The 18,221-nt window shown below is 37.8% G+C and overlaps 1 protein-coding gene across 8 annotated transcripts in view; it reads right to left on the bottom strand.

Annotated features, from left to right (window-relative positions):
• PTPRM (protein tyrosine phosphatase receptor type M) overlaps positions 1-18,221 on the bottom strand; it is a 4,358,319-nt gene that overhangs the window by 1,569,372 nt on the left and 2,770,726 nt on the right. For all 8 annotated transcript variants that reach the window (XM_044066519.1, XM_044066517.1, XM_044066518.1 and 5 more), the window contains exon 13: positions 11,610-11,646. In XM_044066519.1, the coding sequence (XP_043922454.1) occupies positions 11,610-11,646 (37 nt within the window). The remainder of the gene's footprint in view (positions 1-11,609; positions 11,647-18,221) is intronic.

Here is an 18,221-nt window from a genome sequence, read left to right as displayed (position 1 = left end):
ACGGTAGTTTCCGGGATCCAAGGTGGATCGAACCTTGTGGATTGGGATAACTGTAGCTCTGCGCCACTCAGTGGGCACGAAACCTGAGGTGAGGCTATGATTAAACATGACACTTAGGTGAGGTGCCAGTTCATATTGTAGTTCATGTAGTACACAGCCCAGGATGTCATCTGGTCCCATGGATGCTGTATTCTTGGCTTTAGAGAGTGTGTTTTGTACCTGTGTGGCCGTTATTACTGGAATTTGGCAATCTTCCGGTATTGAGATGGGCCATTTAGGGGTGAGAGGGGTGAAGTTGGCACTGAATCGATCTGCCAGGATATTGGCAATATCCTTTGGATCAGTATATTTAATGCCATTCTGTTTTAGCTCAGAGCAGATCTGAGCATTGCCATTTAGATTTTTGACATAGTTATAGAATGCTTTGTGGTTGTCTTTGGAATCTTTGGCAATTTTATTTTCGTAACTAGCTTTGGAGGATTTTATGAGGCATCTCAGTTTCTTACTGAGGCTAGTAAGGGAGTTTTTTGCATCCTGGGATTTTCCTCTTTTCTGCAAAAGTTTCTTCCGTTTGTTATAAAGTTTGTTTATGGCAGGGGACCACCAGATTGGCTTCCTTTTTTTGGATGAGAGCATTTTCATTCTATTTGGGATGGCACGATTCATGCATGAGTGGATGTGCTCGTACAGTGCCTTAGTGTAGGATTCAGCAGTTTCAGTTCCCGTCTGCATGGGTGTCATGAAGTTTGTCACTTCTGACTTGAGCAGCATGAAGTTGGCTTTGGAGAAGTTTTTTATGGTGGTTTCTTTACTGGGGGGTGGGGGTGGGATGTGGATGTTAAGGGTGATTAGCTTATGGTCAGACCTGACTAATGAGGGGGTGACCATAGGTATGGAGCATTGATTTCCCATGTTGGTAATGACCAGGTCTAGGATATTGGAGCCCCTGGTAGGACTATGGATTAGTTGATCCAGGGCGTTGGAATTTATGAATTCCAAGAACCGTTGCGCTTAAAGGTGTTGGGACATGAGTAGTTTTCCCAGTTAATGGCAGGGTAGTTAAAATCACCCAGTATTAGGGTGTTTGGTTCTATCTTAATATTTTCCAGTATGTTTAGAAAGGTGTAGTGAGAATCTTGGGGTATGGTGGGGATCTGTAGCAAGCTACAATTTGGATTGCAGTCTTACCTAGTGTTAGTTGCACTTGGAGAATTTCAGACACATTGTGTTGGCCAACTAGCCTGGTGGTGTGAATATCCTTGGTGAATATTGACACTCCTCCACCTTTAGTGTTTCGGTCCTGGTTTGGTGTCCGAAAAGTGTGGTAAGAGTTGTAGCCTGGTATTGCAGGGGTGCTCTCTGGAGCCTTGAACCAGGTCTCAGTTACTGCACAGATATCGATGTTCTCCATTTTTAGGAGTGCCTCGAGAGAGTGCATTTTGAGGTTTAGACTTCTAGCATTGAGTAGCATTACCTTCAGATTTTGCATGCTTGTACCTGTTACGGTGGTGGTTTTGTCCTTTGAAGTTTGCCTAAAAAAGGCACTATAGGGGTGGCAAGAGCCTTAGCCAGTAACCTGAATCCCAGGGGCGACAGGTGCAGACCATCTCTGGCAAAGCATCATGGTCTGTCAGTCATGTCATCCCAGGCAGACAGATACTGGATCCCCTTTGAATGACACCATAAGCTTAGCCAATTGTTGAAGTCAATCATTTTATCCTTATATTGTGGTATCATTCTGGGCGAAGGCAGGATGCTACTCAGGGCTAGGGTCATACCTGCCTGGGCCACATGATCCGAGAGCTCTTCCATGTCTCTTTTCATGTAGTCCAGGGAGGTACGTCTCAAGTCATTCACTCCAACATGGACAATGACAGAGTCATATTTGTACTTGTTGTGGAGTGACTTGAGTGCATGCGTTATGTGGCGGATCCTGGCACCCGACAGGCAGCTGACTGTAATTTTCTCCTTATTCAACCTGGTGAGAGGGACATCAGTGTGCCGGACTATAGAGTCACCTATGACTAAAGTGTTAGGTACATTGTCTTGCCTTAGGGGCTGTTGCTGGGTGGCACACTGGTGTTGTGAACTATGTGACACATTGGTTGTGATTGGTGTTTGTTTGCGTTTCAGCTTCAGAGGTCTTTGTTGCTTGGGCAGGTTACAGTTAAGGGCCTCTGCATATGTGGATTTAGTGTTGCTATATGTGGGTGTTGGTGGTGTGGGTTTAGAAGGGCTATGTGTTGCTTGAGGTGTAGTGTGGGTGTTAACCTTCTCCTCTTGACTGTTTAGCACAATCTTGGGTGGAGAGAGCTTTGCTTCCATTTTGGCTATGTAAGTGCATCTCTCACAGGTTGTAGTGTTGGGTGGTAGGAGGAGAGGGTTGTCTGTGTACATGAGGCAATTGCTGCATTGCCCCAGTATGCCCAGATTCACCAGGTGGACAGGAGAAATCACCGGAAGCTGACCCTTGGACATGCCTGGTTTGGGGCTTTTTTTTTTCTTTGTAAAGTATAGGAGCTGTTTCCTTAGCAAGGTACTTTGCAATTATAGGCTGTTTAGTGCCTACTATTAATTTCTCCTTGTTAACAAGGAGAGTTCAGTGTTTGTATGAGTTTAAGGCTTCCTAGTGCTTTCCAGCAGGTATTAGAGAAAGTGCTAGTCACAGGGATGCTTAAAGGTAAGATTGAAAAGAATGCACTCTGCAGTGTGCACTAGAGAAGTTAGATGTGAAAGTAGGTAACTTGAGTTTTACCTGTTTAAAAAGTTAAGGTTTAGTGGAGAGTAACTATTTTTAAAACAGCAAGATGGATTGAAGGGGTGGGCACTTTTGTATTTTGGTACTATGAAATACTGTAGGATGGCCAATAAATTTAAATAATTGAAGGGGTGGGATTTCAAAAATGATGATTTTGTGATTACTCACATAAGCCAGTGAAAGTAGAGAGAAATGAGATATATGGTCAGATTAACATAAGAGGCGGGCAACTAGAAAGACAGTGGTATTTAACAAGACAACTTAAATGGGTGGGAGGGCGGGAAAAATTCAAAAAATTCTGCCTGACTCAGAACAGAGAGAGCTGTGGTCTCTTTTGAAGTTTTAATATGCTGTTAAAACAGAATGCAAGCAAAACACAAAGTAAAGAAAACAAACTACAGTATTCAAAATATAGAAATGTAATACAAAAAATAAAAGCAAACTGACCTTTCCTTCACAGCAAAGTGTAGCAGAGTCTGGATGAGCCTTTCTGGTAAAGCTGGTTTGGAGACAAAGACAGTGAAGCAAGATTACGTTGGTTTGGACATGTGCTGAGCAGGGATGCTGAGTATATTGGGAAAAAGATGCTAAGGATGAAGCTACCAGGTAACAGGAAAAGAGGAAGGCCTAAGATGAGGTTTGTGGATGTGGTGAGAGAGGATATGCAGGTGGTTGGTGTGACAGAGCAAGATGCAGAGGACAGGAAGAAATGGAAACAGATGATCCGCTGTGGCAACCCCTAATGGGAACAGCCGAAAGAAGATGATGATGATTATGATAAATAGATTACAATACCTGAATTAGTTCTTATTGATAAAACAAGTATATGCTTAGTGGACACTGGCTTTTTGACTTAATTATATTATTAAATACACATACATAATTCTGCATTTTAGAGTCACTGTGCTGAAATATTTTATGATGTTTATGAGTAATATACCAACTCTCCCAGTGACTTGAAAAAAGAGGTTTATAAATATTTTTGCACAGCAACATTTTTTCATGTTCTTCCTGGTTGGGTCCACTCTGTCTTTGCTTAGGGATATTACTTTCATGGGATCATCTTTAGCTGGTAGTCTCATCTATTACATCTATTTTCTTTTTAAATATTTGTTGACTGAGTAAATCCTTTAGACACAATCACCCATTATCATGGACTGAAAAGGACCATGGTTGGGTTAAGTGACTTACTAAGAGTAACGCAGTAGTAAAATGAATCGGAAAGGCGTCAAACTCTGTACCCTGGAGACAGGAAGCAGCTCTTTAATAGCTCAGAACTTTACTTTTTGACATTTTACTTTTAAAAGGTAAATAATTCAGAGAACAAGTCTGCTTCTGTATAGCATATGTTAAAGACATACAGCTAGAAAAAATGTGTTAATTGTCTAGTGGAATCATCTTGATTGCATTATTAAAGGTATAATAGTCAGTGTATACATGTTTATACGTGTGTGTGTGTGTGTGTGTGTGTGTGTGTATGTGTGTGTGCGGGTGTGTGTTTTCAGAGGCTAAGTTATAAGTTATATATCTCCTACGATGCCATGCAAAGAGAGGCTTGTAAATAGTGTTATCAAAAAACAAGTAATCTCCGTGGTATCCCCGAAGTCTCAAAACAACCCACTGAAGTGTAGTGGGTCCAAAAAGAAAACAGTGTAAGAAACTTCTCTGTGTGGAAGATTTTCCGTCCATATATCTCTAGTGAATCACTGTATATTAATCAGATCAGATAATAGTAGTAGAAGTAGCGAACGTAAGCTTGTCTTAAGTGAAAACAAAACAAAAAGTAATAATAGAAAATATATAATTGTACAGCATTACTAAGTATTCAAAAGTAATCCAAGCAAGGCAGACAGTCTGAAGGATTTTCGACTGGAAAATAAAATAATAATCTGCTCTGTAGCATAATTCTAGTACTGACCTAGCTGCTTATGTATTAGTGAGCTGGGGAAAAAAAAGACAAAAGGTCTCTTCCTACTCATTATTGTAATGTCATTACGAGATAAAAACTAACCTTGATCCTATTTCAGCCCTCCCCACCTAAAACAGTAAACACAGAGCAGTTTTTGCTAATAATTTCTACCGCTGAAGCCTATAATGAAAAGATAACTTAAAAACAATTCAGAAATCATTTGTACATAAGAAAGTTGTTCTGGATAAAATTGTCAGTATGGTGCTATGTGGTGACTGGGTACAGGATACAATAAAGCATAGTCAAAGGTGACCACACCAAAAGGAGAGAATCCTTGGCACACGCTGTGAGCAGTAATCACAAAGTCTTTTTATTAACAATATTTAAAAGTAATAAAATGGTATAAACCCATCTTATATTTATTTACATAAAATGCAGTCTTCTTTTTATACATTCTTCAATAAAAACCTCAAATCATATTCACACATCTCATACAGTTGCACTACAGGATGTAATAGAGGGTTAAAAGTACTAGAAATTCATAACCTCATCATTGTTTGTAACAAATCATTAAACATAATTTTAAAATTAAGTTTGCGTATATATACTTTAAGACCGAGCTTTATTGGAAGTTAGTCCTAAATGCGACCAATCATCTGGGACTAAATGAATGTCTCGATTGCTAGCAGTTTAAGATTTAAAAGTTTTACAAAGATGATGGCATAATTTAATTTGTGCAAAAGTTTGATTTTAAATATTAAATATTTGATAAAAAATGTTTAAATATATAACCAATTTGGTTTAAGTATCATTTTTATAGGATTGTAGGTGTGTGCATAACAAAGACTTCTTATTGGTGGTTCATTGAAATACATGGTGTATGAGAGGGTATTTCAGCTGTTTAGAACAGATTTAATTTTATCTGATGAAGACTTGACTGGATGTGAGATGAAAGTGCTTATCGTTTAAGTTTTAGTTGTGATAAAAGTTCATACTATTTTATTACTTTTAAATATTGTAAAGAAAAGGACTCTGTGATTATTTATTTATTTTATTTTACATTTGTTTTTATTGGGAAAGTGCGATTTGGAATGAGACAATTTTCGCAAAGGCCTGGGGAGAAATGCTCCAAACGCATGTCTTTGTAACATGGGAGGAAACTGGAGAACCTAGAGGAAACCCGCACAAAAGCAGGCTGGACATGCAGACTCCACACAGAAGGCACCCCGCCCTAGAGTCGAACTGGAGAACCTCTTGCTGTGAGGCAACAAAGCTGCTGCACCAATGTGCCGTCCATTGTGCTCACAATGAGGGACAACGATTATTTTCTTTTAGTGTGCTTCCTGAGTTCATGGTTTTTTGTCTCCTTCAAAGTCAGAGGTGACACAGGTTGTGTGCATCAGGCCTACATAAGGACCAGTACATCTTCAGACCCTGTTTTCACGTCTTTACTCTGCCCATTAAATATACAGTTACATGTACATAATTTGTGTGAATGCACACCTTTACACATGGGTTCCCACTTACAGCAACACTTGGAATCATGTCATAAATAGGATGACAATGATGTTATTACATTTTCTACCCCCACCCCAAGACTGTGGAAGATTCTCAGCACCTCTTAGCTTTGTAAAGTCAAAAGGGCTTCAGATTTAATGTTAGTTTTCATCTTTAGCTTTTGGTCCTGTAGTTGTGTAAGCATCTATGCCAAGATGACAGGTTTGTGGCTTCTGAGAAGTGAATGAGCCTTGCCAACAAGTGACTGAGGGAAGCCATTAGACACCTGCAAAGAGATTGTTTTTCGTGGAGAAATGAACTTCATAACTTAAGGAAAGTTACATGTCTTTTTTCTTGCTCACACTATCTTGGGGTGGGGGAGGCGGGTGGCAGGAATAATTCCTTAAACTTTCCTGACTTAATGTCAAGATTACTATGAGAAGTCAAGTTTTTACTTTGGAAATAATATGGATCAGAGACCAGACGTCAAACGTTCCTTTGATGTTTAATAGAAGTTAAATGCATTATTTTTCTGTAAGAATAATTAAATTAGTGGTCACATGTATAAGTACTTTTTTAAAGCAAAAGTGTTAAATGTTTATGAAGTTACATATGCACCATGCCGACTGTTGAGGTGATTCATCATCCTTAAATTTTGCTGAAGAGATTCATTTCATGACACAAAAGGAATTGTATTTAATTTGAACAACAGTACTTAGATTATCTGTTTGTTTGCATGTTTGTTTGTTTATTTGCTTGTTTATTAATATTTTAACTCATATCACAGAAACCTATTGTCCATCCTACAGATTTCAAAGGAGACATCATAATGAGGTCACAGAATGTAATAACTATCATTTGAGTCTTTATAAACACACAAACATTTTTCTGCCAAATGTTAACATCAGTTTTATAACAATTGAACAAGTGAGAGTTAAACTTACGTGTAAATTTCTTTTTATGTTTTAATACATGGAAACATTGTTGTGCACTGCAGAATCCTTGCTAAGCTGGTATGCTAGAAATTAATGTTATGCTTTTGTTATCCTTATGTTTGCAGTGCCTCTGTTTACTTTTTGTAATAATGTTAAACTTTGTGATGTTTTGATGCAATTAACATACCCAAGAAAACCCATTCAATACAGATATTCTAAAAATTCTATTTCTTAACTTTTGTAAATCCACTTGAATCGACTGCCTCTTTTAAGTAATGTTACTTTTTATATTCCCCTAACAGGCGACGCTGAAAGTCATCTAACAGAAGACTAAAACAGCAAATATGCTAGCTGCTAACTGTCTTCCTTTTCTTAGGTGAACTAGATAAATTACTCAGAATTAACTATATTGTCTGGCAGTTCAGACATTATTATTGTACAAACTAAGAATGTTCTCTTCTGGTTTGCTGTGAAGTTGATACTTCTGAATGAGAATGTTTGTGTAATAAAACAGAAACAGTTATCATGTATGTAAGCAATGGGCAATTACATGATTGTTGTCACTAAATTAGTGAAATGAGCTCCCTGCCATTAAGTTAATGATATGCTTGCTGACAGTACCATGCCATTACCTACAATTCACTGAACAGCACTCTATGTCAGACATGGGGCTAAGCATATATAAAAAAAGAGACTGAAGCCTCAAATCAAAATCTCATTTCTTATACATTACAAAATCCTCCATCTAATGATGTGGTATCACACCTGATTCCCATGAACAGTCAACACAATACAGAGAGTTTAACAGGCAAATAAGGAATGGAAAACTATAGCTAGACCTGTTGTCCACATCACAGACATGCGCGCGTACACACACACACACACACACACACACACACACACACACACACACACACACACACACACACACACACACACACACACACGTCACATATCTTTGGGATGTGGGATGAAATCAGAGTGTCCATTGGAAACTCATTCGAAAAGATGTAGGACATGAGTTTTCCATACAAAAGGCACCCCCAACCAAGAACCGAACTGAAAAACCTCTTCCTGTGAGATGCCAAAGTTAATCTTACACAACCATGCCATGCATAAAATCCTAGTCTGACATAAACAAAGTAAGTACATCTCATTAATTCATAGGTGCAGCCTTCCACTGTTGGCAGAATGACTGTCAGATCTGATACTCTGGAACATAGGGGTGATGTAATACCTTTTTTATTGAACTGACATATTTTAAAATTACTCAAGCTTTCAGACTGACAGGAGTTCTTTATATATTCATATGTGATTAATAAGCTAACAACCCCTAGGGGACTTTCTAAGCCTACCTTTGCTCCCAAATGTATCTGTCAGGTTGACAATTTAGGGATGTTTTGTAGGGTACACATGCATATACGCACATACGCATATACGCACACACATGCACAGACATACACACACACATACGCGCGCACATGCGTACTCTGTCTGTGTAGACTTAGGCATGGGTGGTCACGCATTTACAGTCTGTCTGCCTCTATCTATTAGACAAAGGTGCCAGAGCAGGGTAGATTTCTGATTCAAGAGTTATTGTTAGCGATACAGTGGTTTACTACCTCATTGTGTCAAGAATGGGTGAAGAGAGTTCATCATTTCTTTCCCACTGGCAAAACAAATCACTGAAAGTACCAGTTTGAGAAAAAAATAATGTGCAGCTTAGTTACTTACAACTATTACTGTACCTCACAGCAGGGCAGAGTACGCACGTGCGCGTGTGTGTGTGTGTGTGTGTGTGTGTGTGTGTGTGTGTGTATGTCTGTGCATGTGTGTGCGTATATGCATGTGTGTATGATGCGCGCACGTGTGTGTCTGCATTTGTCTGCATGTGTATGCCTGTGTGTCTGTATGTGTATGTATGTATGTGTGTGTGCATGTATGCCTGTGTGTGTGCATGTGTGATTGCGTGAGTCTGTGTGTGTGCACAGTGGTGCAGTGGCAGCATTGTTGCCTCACAGCAAGAGGTTCTCTGGTTCGATTCTTGGCTGGGGTGCCTTCTGTGTGGAGTCTGCATGTCCTCCCTGTGTTTGTGTGGGTTTCCTCCGGGTGCTCCGGTTTCCTCCCACATTACAAAGACATGCGTATGGAACATTTCTCCCCGGGCTTCCGCTGAAAATTGGCTTTGCTCCAAGTTGGACTTTCCGGTTAACAACTGTTAGATAAATGTGTGTGTGTGTGTGTGTGTGTGTGTGTGTGTGTGTGTGTGTGTGTGTGTGTGTGTGTGTATGCATGTGTGTGTGTGTATGCATGTATATATGTGTGTGTGTGTGCGTGTGCGTATATTTTATTATGTTATAACCTGGTGTGGTGTCGCAAGTGTTGCAAAAAGAATTAGTGTTTTGAAAAGTGATATAAATTTTGTAAATTCATGATGTAAATAGACCTTTTGCTTTAAATATTTAGGTACCACTGAGTAATAAGAAGAGAGGATTCCTGCATGAATCAGTTAATAGGTCTTTAAAAGGCCAACTGTGTAATTAAGTGAGACATAGAAGAGAAGGTTTTAGTCTTGTCAATTCATAGAAGTTGGCCTAGCATTGGTGGGGGTTGTACCTGTAATGTCAGTTCTGGGAGGTGAGCTGCAGTAAGAAGAACTGTTGTAGATTTTACATGAAGAAACCTGGACATCTCATTGTGGATTTTACATGAAGAAACATAGACATTTCATTGTGGATTTTACATGAAGAAACCTGGACATCTCATTGTAGATTTTACATGAAGAAACATAGACATCTCATTGTGGATTTTACATGAAGAAACCTGGACATCTCATTGTGGATTTTACATGAAGAAACCTGGACATCTCATTGTAGATTTTACATGAAGAAACCTAGACATCTCATTGTGGATTTTACATGAAGAAACCTGGACATCTCATTGTGGATTATATCTGAAGAAACCTGGACATCTCATTGTGGATTTTGCATGAAGAAACCTGGACATCTCATTGTGGATTTTACATGAAGAAACCTGGACATCTCATTGTAGATTTTACATGAAGAAACATACACATCTCATTGTGGATTTACATGAAGAAACCTGGACATCTCATTGTGGATTATATCTGAAGAAACCTGAACATCTCATTGTGGATTTTACATGAAGAAACCTGGACATCTCATTGTGGATTTTACATGAAGAAACCTGGACATCTCATTGTGGATTTTACATGAAGAAACCTGGACATCTCATTGTGGATTTTACATGAAGAAACATAGACATCTCATTGTGGATTTTACATGAAGAAACCTAGACATCTCATTGTGCATTTTACATGAAGAAACCTGGACATCTCATTGTGGATTTTACATGAAGAAACCTGGACATCTCATTGTGGATTTTACATGAAGAAACCTGGACATTTCATTGTGGATTTTCCATGAAGAAACCTGGACATCTCATTGTGGATTATATCTGAAGAAACCTGGACATCTTACTACAAACGGATCCAGAGGAAGTGAGTTTTCCTGGGAGCAACTGTATGCTGTGCACTTTACTTCTTGTACAAGACGAAAACTTATGGCCCTTGTGTGCAGGATTGTGCCCCTTTATTCACGGCACTCTGGGACTATAAAAATGTGGCAGACTGTAGGATTGTTTCTATTCCCACTGCCCAGTGGTTGATGTGAACACTCATATCACTATTTGGGTTTCCTTCGTCCCTTCTTGCACATGCGTTTTCCAATGGACAGGCAGACAAAAATACTAATATTGCAACCTTCTTCTAGGAAGTGCAGACTGGTACTGATCGCTCATCCCCAAACCTCCCCAGCTTCCTCCTCTAGTGCCAGAAGCACTACTCAAACGTGGGTTGTTGAGGTCATAGTCAGGCTTTCTTTCTTCTGTTCCTTGGAGCCAGATTTTTTTTCCATTAGTAATTTCATGGAATAGCAGTGGAAAAGCCTCATAGGTTCCCTGCTGAAAATGAAATGATTATACACTAATGTCACAGTTTCCATAAATCCTTGCTCCCATACAAAGGATCAGATATACAGTTGGTGTTCTAGCCCAGAAAAAGGTCAGAAGACTGCACCATCAAATGTTACAAAAGAAGTAAGATGGTAAAATAGCCACTTACAAGCTGTGCTGGTTTTTACGTCTTACAAAGCTCTTCCAAGCCAAGAAAAGATTGAGAAACACTGATGAATTAGTCTGCTGTGTGGCTCAGGGTCTTATTCAACACTGGTAGCCAGATGACTGTGGCATTACATACCTTTTAAGTCTTTGTTTGATAGCTGCAAACAATGGCTATGACCATTGATAAGCTGGTGGATGCTTAAAGTGTTACTTTTTTATGGCTGGCCTTGTGTGTACGTTTGTGTCTGTCTGTCTGTATGCATGCCTATGTCTGTATCTGTGTGTGTGTTTGACGTGAAGGAAAAGGGGACATATAAGGAAATAAGCAGAAAAGTCAGCTTGCAGAAGCAAGGTACAAACAATAACATACCTTTGCTGGCCACCAGAACACAATCAATTTTGGTTTCCTGTAATTATAAAAATAAAAAAGTGTCATTTTGTATTTTTAAAATTGTCTGCAGTTGCATTGTTTGCTTACTTAGTGTTATTTTAACAAGTGAATAAACATTTTTTATTTAAAAAAACATGTCAGAAGATGCTATTGCAGCATTTGATAATGAAAATAAAGAAAGAAAAGTCATAAAAACAGTCTTAATTAGCAAGACACAATAACAAAATGCCATATTATCTCACTTGAAGGTAAAGTACCTATGCTAATTTTGCTCATATGCATTTCGTTCAATGATCTTTCTGAATTATCGCTTTTGTTTTCTAATAAAAAATATATATTTCTTTCAATAAACAATATACAGTTAACCTAAAATAATGTGTACATATATGTCAAAGTATTTTACAGAAATAGTAGTAGTAGTTTTATTAATTTCAAGGTTAAGTTATCATTAGGATGAATGTTAGTCAGGAAGGCAGGAGAGCATTTTTAAAGTTCCAGTGTATTTATCTGGTTTGCATACCTCTGCCTAGTCTACCAAGAAGGACCAAACAGGTTTTTGTCCAGACTACTTGGTGTTCAGGGAATACTTTTGTAAGTTTGGGAGTGAAAATATCATCAATTCATTCAACATTCAGTTTAACCAGTCTATGTAACTGATATTTGCCCAGTTAAAACAATGAGAGAGATAATACAACATTTAATAAGAATGGCAATTCAATCAATGGTAGTATCTCTGTTTATCATTATCTTAGGAAAATATATAGAATAATAGGAGACAAAATTGGGTATTTTAACAGAAATGCAGTTGCTGATCAGGCAATTGACGATGACATCTAAAATGTAGAATGCGTTTAAAGTCTACAGTGTTTTGGCATTGACAAGCATGGAAAATATTTAGTCTAAAATGGAGCACTTTAGCTAGACTTATGTATATACTAGTAATAATATATACTTGTAAATGAAGGAGCAGCAAAAAGTATTTAAAATGGTTGCATTCTTCATTTGATTCATCATCAACCAAATTTACAGAAACTAAATTGTCATTCTAATCCCTTGGGAAAGCATTTTCAAACAAGTGGACATTCAGTGTAACTTCCTTCTAAAGCCTTAATGTTTGGGAAGTTTCAAGACTTCTTTTAAGCACATATCAAAGGGAATAAAGGTTGCAGGTCTCATGTATACTCTGAGTAGAAGAGATTTAGCTACTACACAATGCATGTGGGCCAACTCACAGATCATCTTTAGATATGAGAATAGGTTTATACATTACAGAGGGCAGCTAGCCAACTTTGTCCTTTTTACTGGTCCCCCTGTGGTGATTCACGACAGTATCTGGTAAGCTAGAAAACTGAATGCTCTGTGTTTGAAAACTATTTGAGTGAAGCTGTTTCTTGAACAGGGACATATGCCCCCCATCCTATCCAACTAACTTATTTTTAAAGTGGGGGGGTCACAAAGCCTTGGAAGAAGAGAATCCCCCAATCCACCTTACTACTTTATTCTTACTGCACTTACTGTAGCCTCATACAGCTTTGGATAAAAAGCATTTATTTTAGGTAGACATCAATGTATCTTCATTGACTACAAGGGCATGCAGCCTCTGAGAGATAATATATTAGGGTGCCATGATATGTAACCAAGGGTGTGTGTGATCCCCAGCTCAGTACTCTAAGGTGCAGAGGAACATGCCCTACCACCAAAATATTTACAAATGTATTCCTTGTAAAACAATTGTGTTATGGACAATTTTCAGTAGAACTGTTTTCATTATTTGGTTTCAATCAAATGGTACTTAATCCAGTACAACAAAACCTAAACTTATGCATGACTTCAAGCATTTTTTTTGCCAAAAATAGCTGCTATAAACCCAGCACTATCAGTCTCTTGCACCCCTATTTCCTTCCATGTTGTTACCTACATTTCACTCTGTATTTTTGTCGTCCTGCTTAATGTTTCCTGTGGATATACATATTTTACTAAAGTGACACCAACTTTATGTACAAATAACTTGTGATACTTCATATTTGGAAACGTATGCTTTATTTATCATATTCCAGCCCAGTAAACACAGGCTGGTAAGCATCCTTGTGATTAGCAAAAAAAGTATCATGGACTATAGCTACAGCAGAAAGTCAAAGAAAGTTTACAGCTGAAGGAGGGAAAGACTGAAGGCACATTGTTAGCAGCATTTTGTCTTATGGTTATGTAAACGATCCCTGATAATTAAGTCTCTTATGGTTATGTAAACGATCCCTGATAATTAAGTCTCTTATGGTTATGTAAACGATCCCTGATATAATTAAGTCTCTAATGGTTATGTAAACGATCCCTGATATAATTAAGTCTCTAATGGTTATGTAAATGATCCCTGATAATTAAGTCTCTTATGGTTATGTAAACGATCCCTGATAATTAAGTCTCTTATGGTTATGTAAATGATCCCTGATAATGAAGTCTCTTATGGCTATGTAAACGATCCCTGATAATTAAGTCTCTTATGGTTATGTAAATGATCCCTGATATAATGAAGTCTCTTATGGTTATGTAAACGATCCCTGATAATGAAGTCTCTTATGGTTATGTAAACGATCCCTGATAATTAAGTCTCTTATGGTTATGTAAACGATCCCTGATAATTAAGTCTCTTATGGTTATGTAAACGATCCCTGATAATTAAGTCTCTTATGGTTATGTAAACGATCCCTGATATAATTAAGTCTCTTATGGTTATGTAAACGATCCCTGATATAATTAAGTCTCTTATGGTTATGTAAACGATCCCTGATAATTAAGTCTCTTATGGTTATGTAAACGATCCCTGATATAATTAAGTCTCTTATGGTTATGTAAACGATCCCTGATAATTAAGTCTCTTATGGTTATGTAAACGATCCCTGATATAATTAAGTCTCTTATGGTTATGTAAACGATCCCTGATATAATTAAGTCTCTTATGGTTATGTAAACGATCCCTGATAATTAAGTCTCTTATGGTTATGTAAACGATCCCTGATAATTAAGTCTCTTATGGTTATGTAAATGATCCCTGATATAATTAAGTCTCTTATGGTTATGTAAACGATCCCTGATAATTAAGTCTCTTATGGTTATGTAAATGATCCCTGATAATGAAGTCTCTTATGGTTATGTAAATGATCCCTGATAATTAAGTCTCTTATGGTTATGTAAACAATCCTTGATAATTAAGTCTCTTATGGTTATGTAAACGATCCCTGATAATTAAGTCTCTTATGGTTATGTAAACGATCCCTGATAATTAAGTCTCTTATGGTTATGTAAATGATCCCTGATATAATTAAGTCTCTTATGGTTATGTAAACGATCCCTGATAATTAAGTCTCTTATGGTTATGTAAACGATCCCTGATAATTAAGTCTCTTATGGTTATGTAAACGATCCCTGATATAATTAAGTCTCTTATGGTTATGTAAACGATCCCTGATAATTAAGTCTCTTATGGTTATGTAAACGATTCCTGATAATTAAGTCTCTTATGGTTATGTAAACGATCCCTAATAATTAAGTACACTCAGTCAATACTGTAAACAGGCTATCACAGATTATGTTTCTGACAGTCCAACTGTGTTTTCTAAAATTGCACAGCCATTGGTAGCCAGAGAAGTCATACATACTAATATGATTCGTGTGGATCTTCTGTTTTCATGACTCACTTACCTCCAACTCCTTTATTTCAATGTCAGATCTGTCATATCTCTTCTTTGCGATAGTCAGGTTTCCTACCCAAATGGTAAGATATAATGCAAGTGACGCTTGTCTAATGTTTGACCTGCTTATTCATTTCCATTATTAGTAAAGATACTGAGAGGTGTTCTGCTTTCAGAGCTGAAGGTCTGTGCACGGATTTCACCTTACCTACTAGGGCCAATTCCGTCTCTCTTCCAACTAAGTCTCAACAGTATTTCTAGAGATACCTTATGACATGGCAGCATACCTACTTCTGCACTATTCTACACATAAATTAACTTAAAAGACAGATCCCACTACTGGCATTCATACAAAAAAAATCACATATGGCCATACCTTCCCACCTTAAGGATGCAAACTGATTAGTTAGTGCTTACATTTTTCTTGTTACAATAACCTTACTGAAAAAAATGATCATTCAATAGTACCTCAAGCCTCTGAGTTAAGAAATATGCTTTTACTAGTCCAAAAGGGTACAGGTTCTATGGACTCCATTAATGCCCCCCTCTACGCAGCCAATGGTGTCGTTGAGGAACCTGGTAAACACAGAAACATAGATTCTGCTGCAAAATATGGACTACGTATCGTACTTAAACTTTATGTTATTTCCTGGATAAACTGCGGATTGAAATGATCTCCCCAGGGCCTCTGAAGGATGACCTTATACCTTTCACTGCATTAATAAATGTGGACACTGTCTGAACTATTATATTTTTAGGAATAATCTTAACTCATTAAATCCTTTTTCTCGTGCTTTTCATTTGTGAAAGCTAGTAATTAGTTAGATGTTACATGATGTACTTACATTGGCATCTATCGGGTGCTTGCTACGTTCATCTAGCATCTTTAATACTGATCCTAGTGAAGTCTGTGGAGTAATTTTGTTGCCATTATCTGAAGTGCCTGTTATTAAATGTGAGTAAATCTCCTAAAGTTTCTACAGTATGCTAGACGATGGATTACCAGATGTCTAAAGACGGATAATAACTTTCTATTTTCCCCTAATGATACATTTTTCTACACTTAAGTATCCTCTCAGTCTTTGTCCTTACATTCTCATACTGTTTTTTTTTTTATCTCATTTGATGTGAAATCCTCCTTCATTCCTCTTTTCATGCTACTGTGACCACATCCCCAGCTCTGCATTCATTTTGTGGCTTTCTGCTTCATTCATGGACTATTTTACATTTTTCTATTGTGTATAAGCTTCTGTATTATAGGCCATTCTTAAAATCTTACCAGGCTTTTCTTGTCTTTTCTGCAACTGATTTTGTTGTCAGAAAACACTTTTTTTTGGCTAAACTTTCTATAAAGTTAGTTGTAAAGATAATGAATATGACCAACTGTACTGCTGAGTTCTATGCCACTGTTTCAATTGAATAATGCTTCTTCCTGTTAACCATCTGTATTTTTACCCCAGCATAGAACCCCCTGAAAAACTATAAGTCGTTGACAAACCTTTTATATGGTAAAAAGCCAAATGCCTTGGTAAAATAAAAAATAGCCAAATCTGCCGCTTCCTGAGATCTCAACTCCTTTTTATCCAAAGAATTCAACTGCATTTACTAATCTATATGAAAGAAGATTCAGAAACATATTTCAGTTTGAAATGTTCATTTTTTTTCTTTTAATTTTAGATGGTCTTTATTTCAATACACACTTTTGCTAGCTTGTCTCAGTTAGCCTCTGAGTAAATTAATTATCGCAAGATATAGATAGGATTTCTCATTCAAATAATCAACTAAATGTAAAATTAAATAACTAAAAACATGATGCTTATCACAGTTCTTTATTTAATTTATTTTCCTCGTTTTCTTTCTTCAAAACTTTATGGTAATCACATTGAAAAACAAAACACACACACACACACACACACACACACACACACACACACACACACACACACACACACACACGCACACACACACTCTCACACACACACACACACACACTAACTTTTCAGTGATGAGCACTTCTGCCTATGTAATCCAAGGTTCTTTAGATCAAGTTTAACAATCTCGAACCTGCACACGCACCAAGAATTCCTGTGGATGGGGAATGAAGTGGTAAAAAACAGAATGACAGATCTATGCAACTGTAAGACGTATCATACATACTGAAGGTGGGGGGTGGGGGCAAGGCCTTGTATGACTGGGGAAGTGCTGATCTACAAGGCTGACAAGATCAACATTAGTGAGATGATAGGGTGCCTAATAAGAAAAATCAGGAGAAATGAATGTCATACTGTGTAAAGTCTGATGAGGTTGGTTGGAGCATCAATGGATGAGGAGGGGGATTTTTGGATTGAAAATCAATCAAAGCCAGGAGGTACCTAAATAATGTCATGAAGGTGTGGATAATGGAGGGATTGTGGGAAACTGGATGTGCCTAGACTGTGCCAGCAGGACATCATCTGCAGGAGTGGTAACATTAAGGGGGTTGGTTTAGACAACCTAAAGTCAAGATGACTGACACATTAGGTGGAAGATTATGTTGAGTAACCTGAGTCCAAAGGAATGCTTGGCTGCATCCTTGTACCAAGGTGGAAACACTAACCAAATTCGAAGCATCAGAGTAATGTGGGAATTCAAAGGGATCCCCTTAGATATTAGTGTCCAAAAGTCAGTGGGGTTTGTATGTCCTGATTAAGAAAGTGCTTTTGTCTCACCTACTCATATTTATATTAAGGATCAATAAAAGGTAGGATCAAGTGATCATTAATGTACTCATGCTGGGAGTGTGGTGGTGTGATAGGGGAGGGTTTCACGGGATAGATATACTAGACTCAGAGGGTTTGTCCTATGAAGGATCGTATGATCCCTCATGCCAATGTGGGAAGCTGGACAACTTTGGGTATTAGCTGCC

Source organism: Protopterus annectens, chromosome 3.part1 (assembly GCF_019279795.1).
Source record: "Protopterus annectens isolate FY-2018-M chromosome 3.part1, PAN1.0, whole genome shotgun sequence".
Classification (NCBI taxonomy): domain Eukaryota; kingdom Metazoa; phylum Chordata; order Ceratodontiformes; family Protopteridae; genus Protopterus; species Protopterus annectens.
This window is presented reverse-complemented; position numbering and strand designations above follow the sequence as displayed.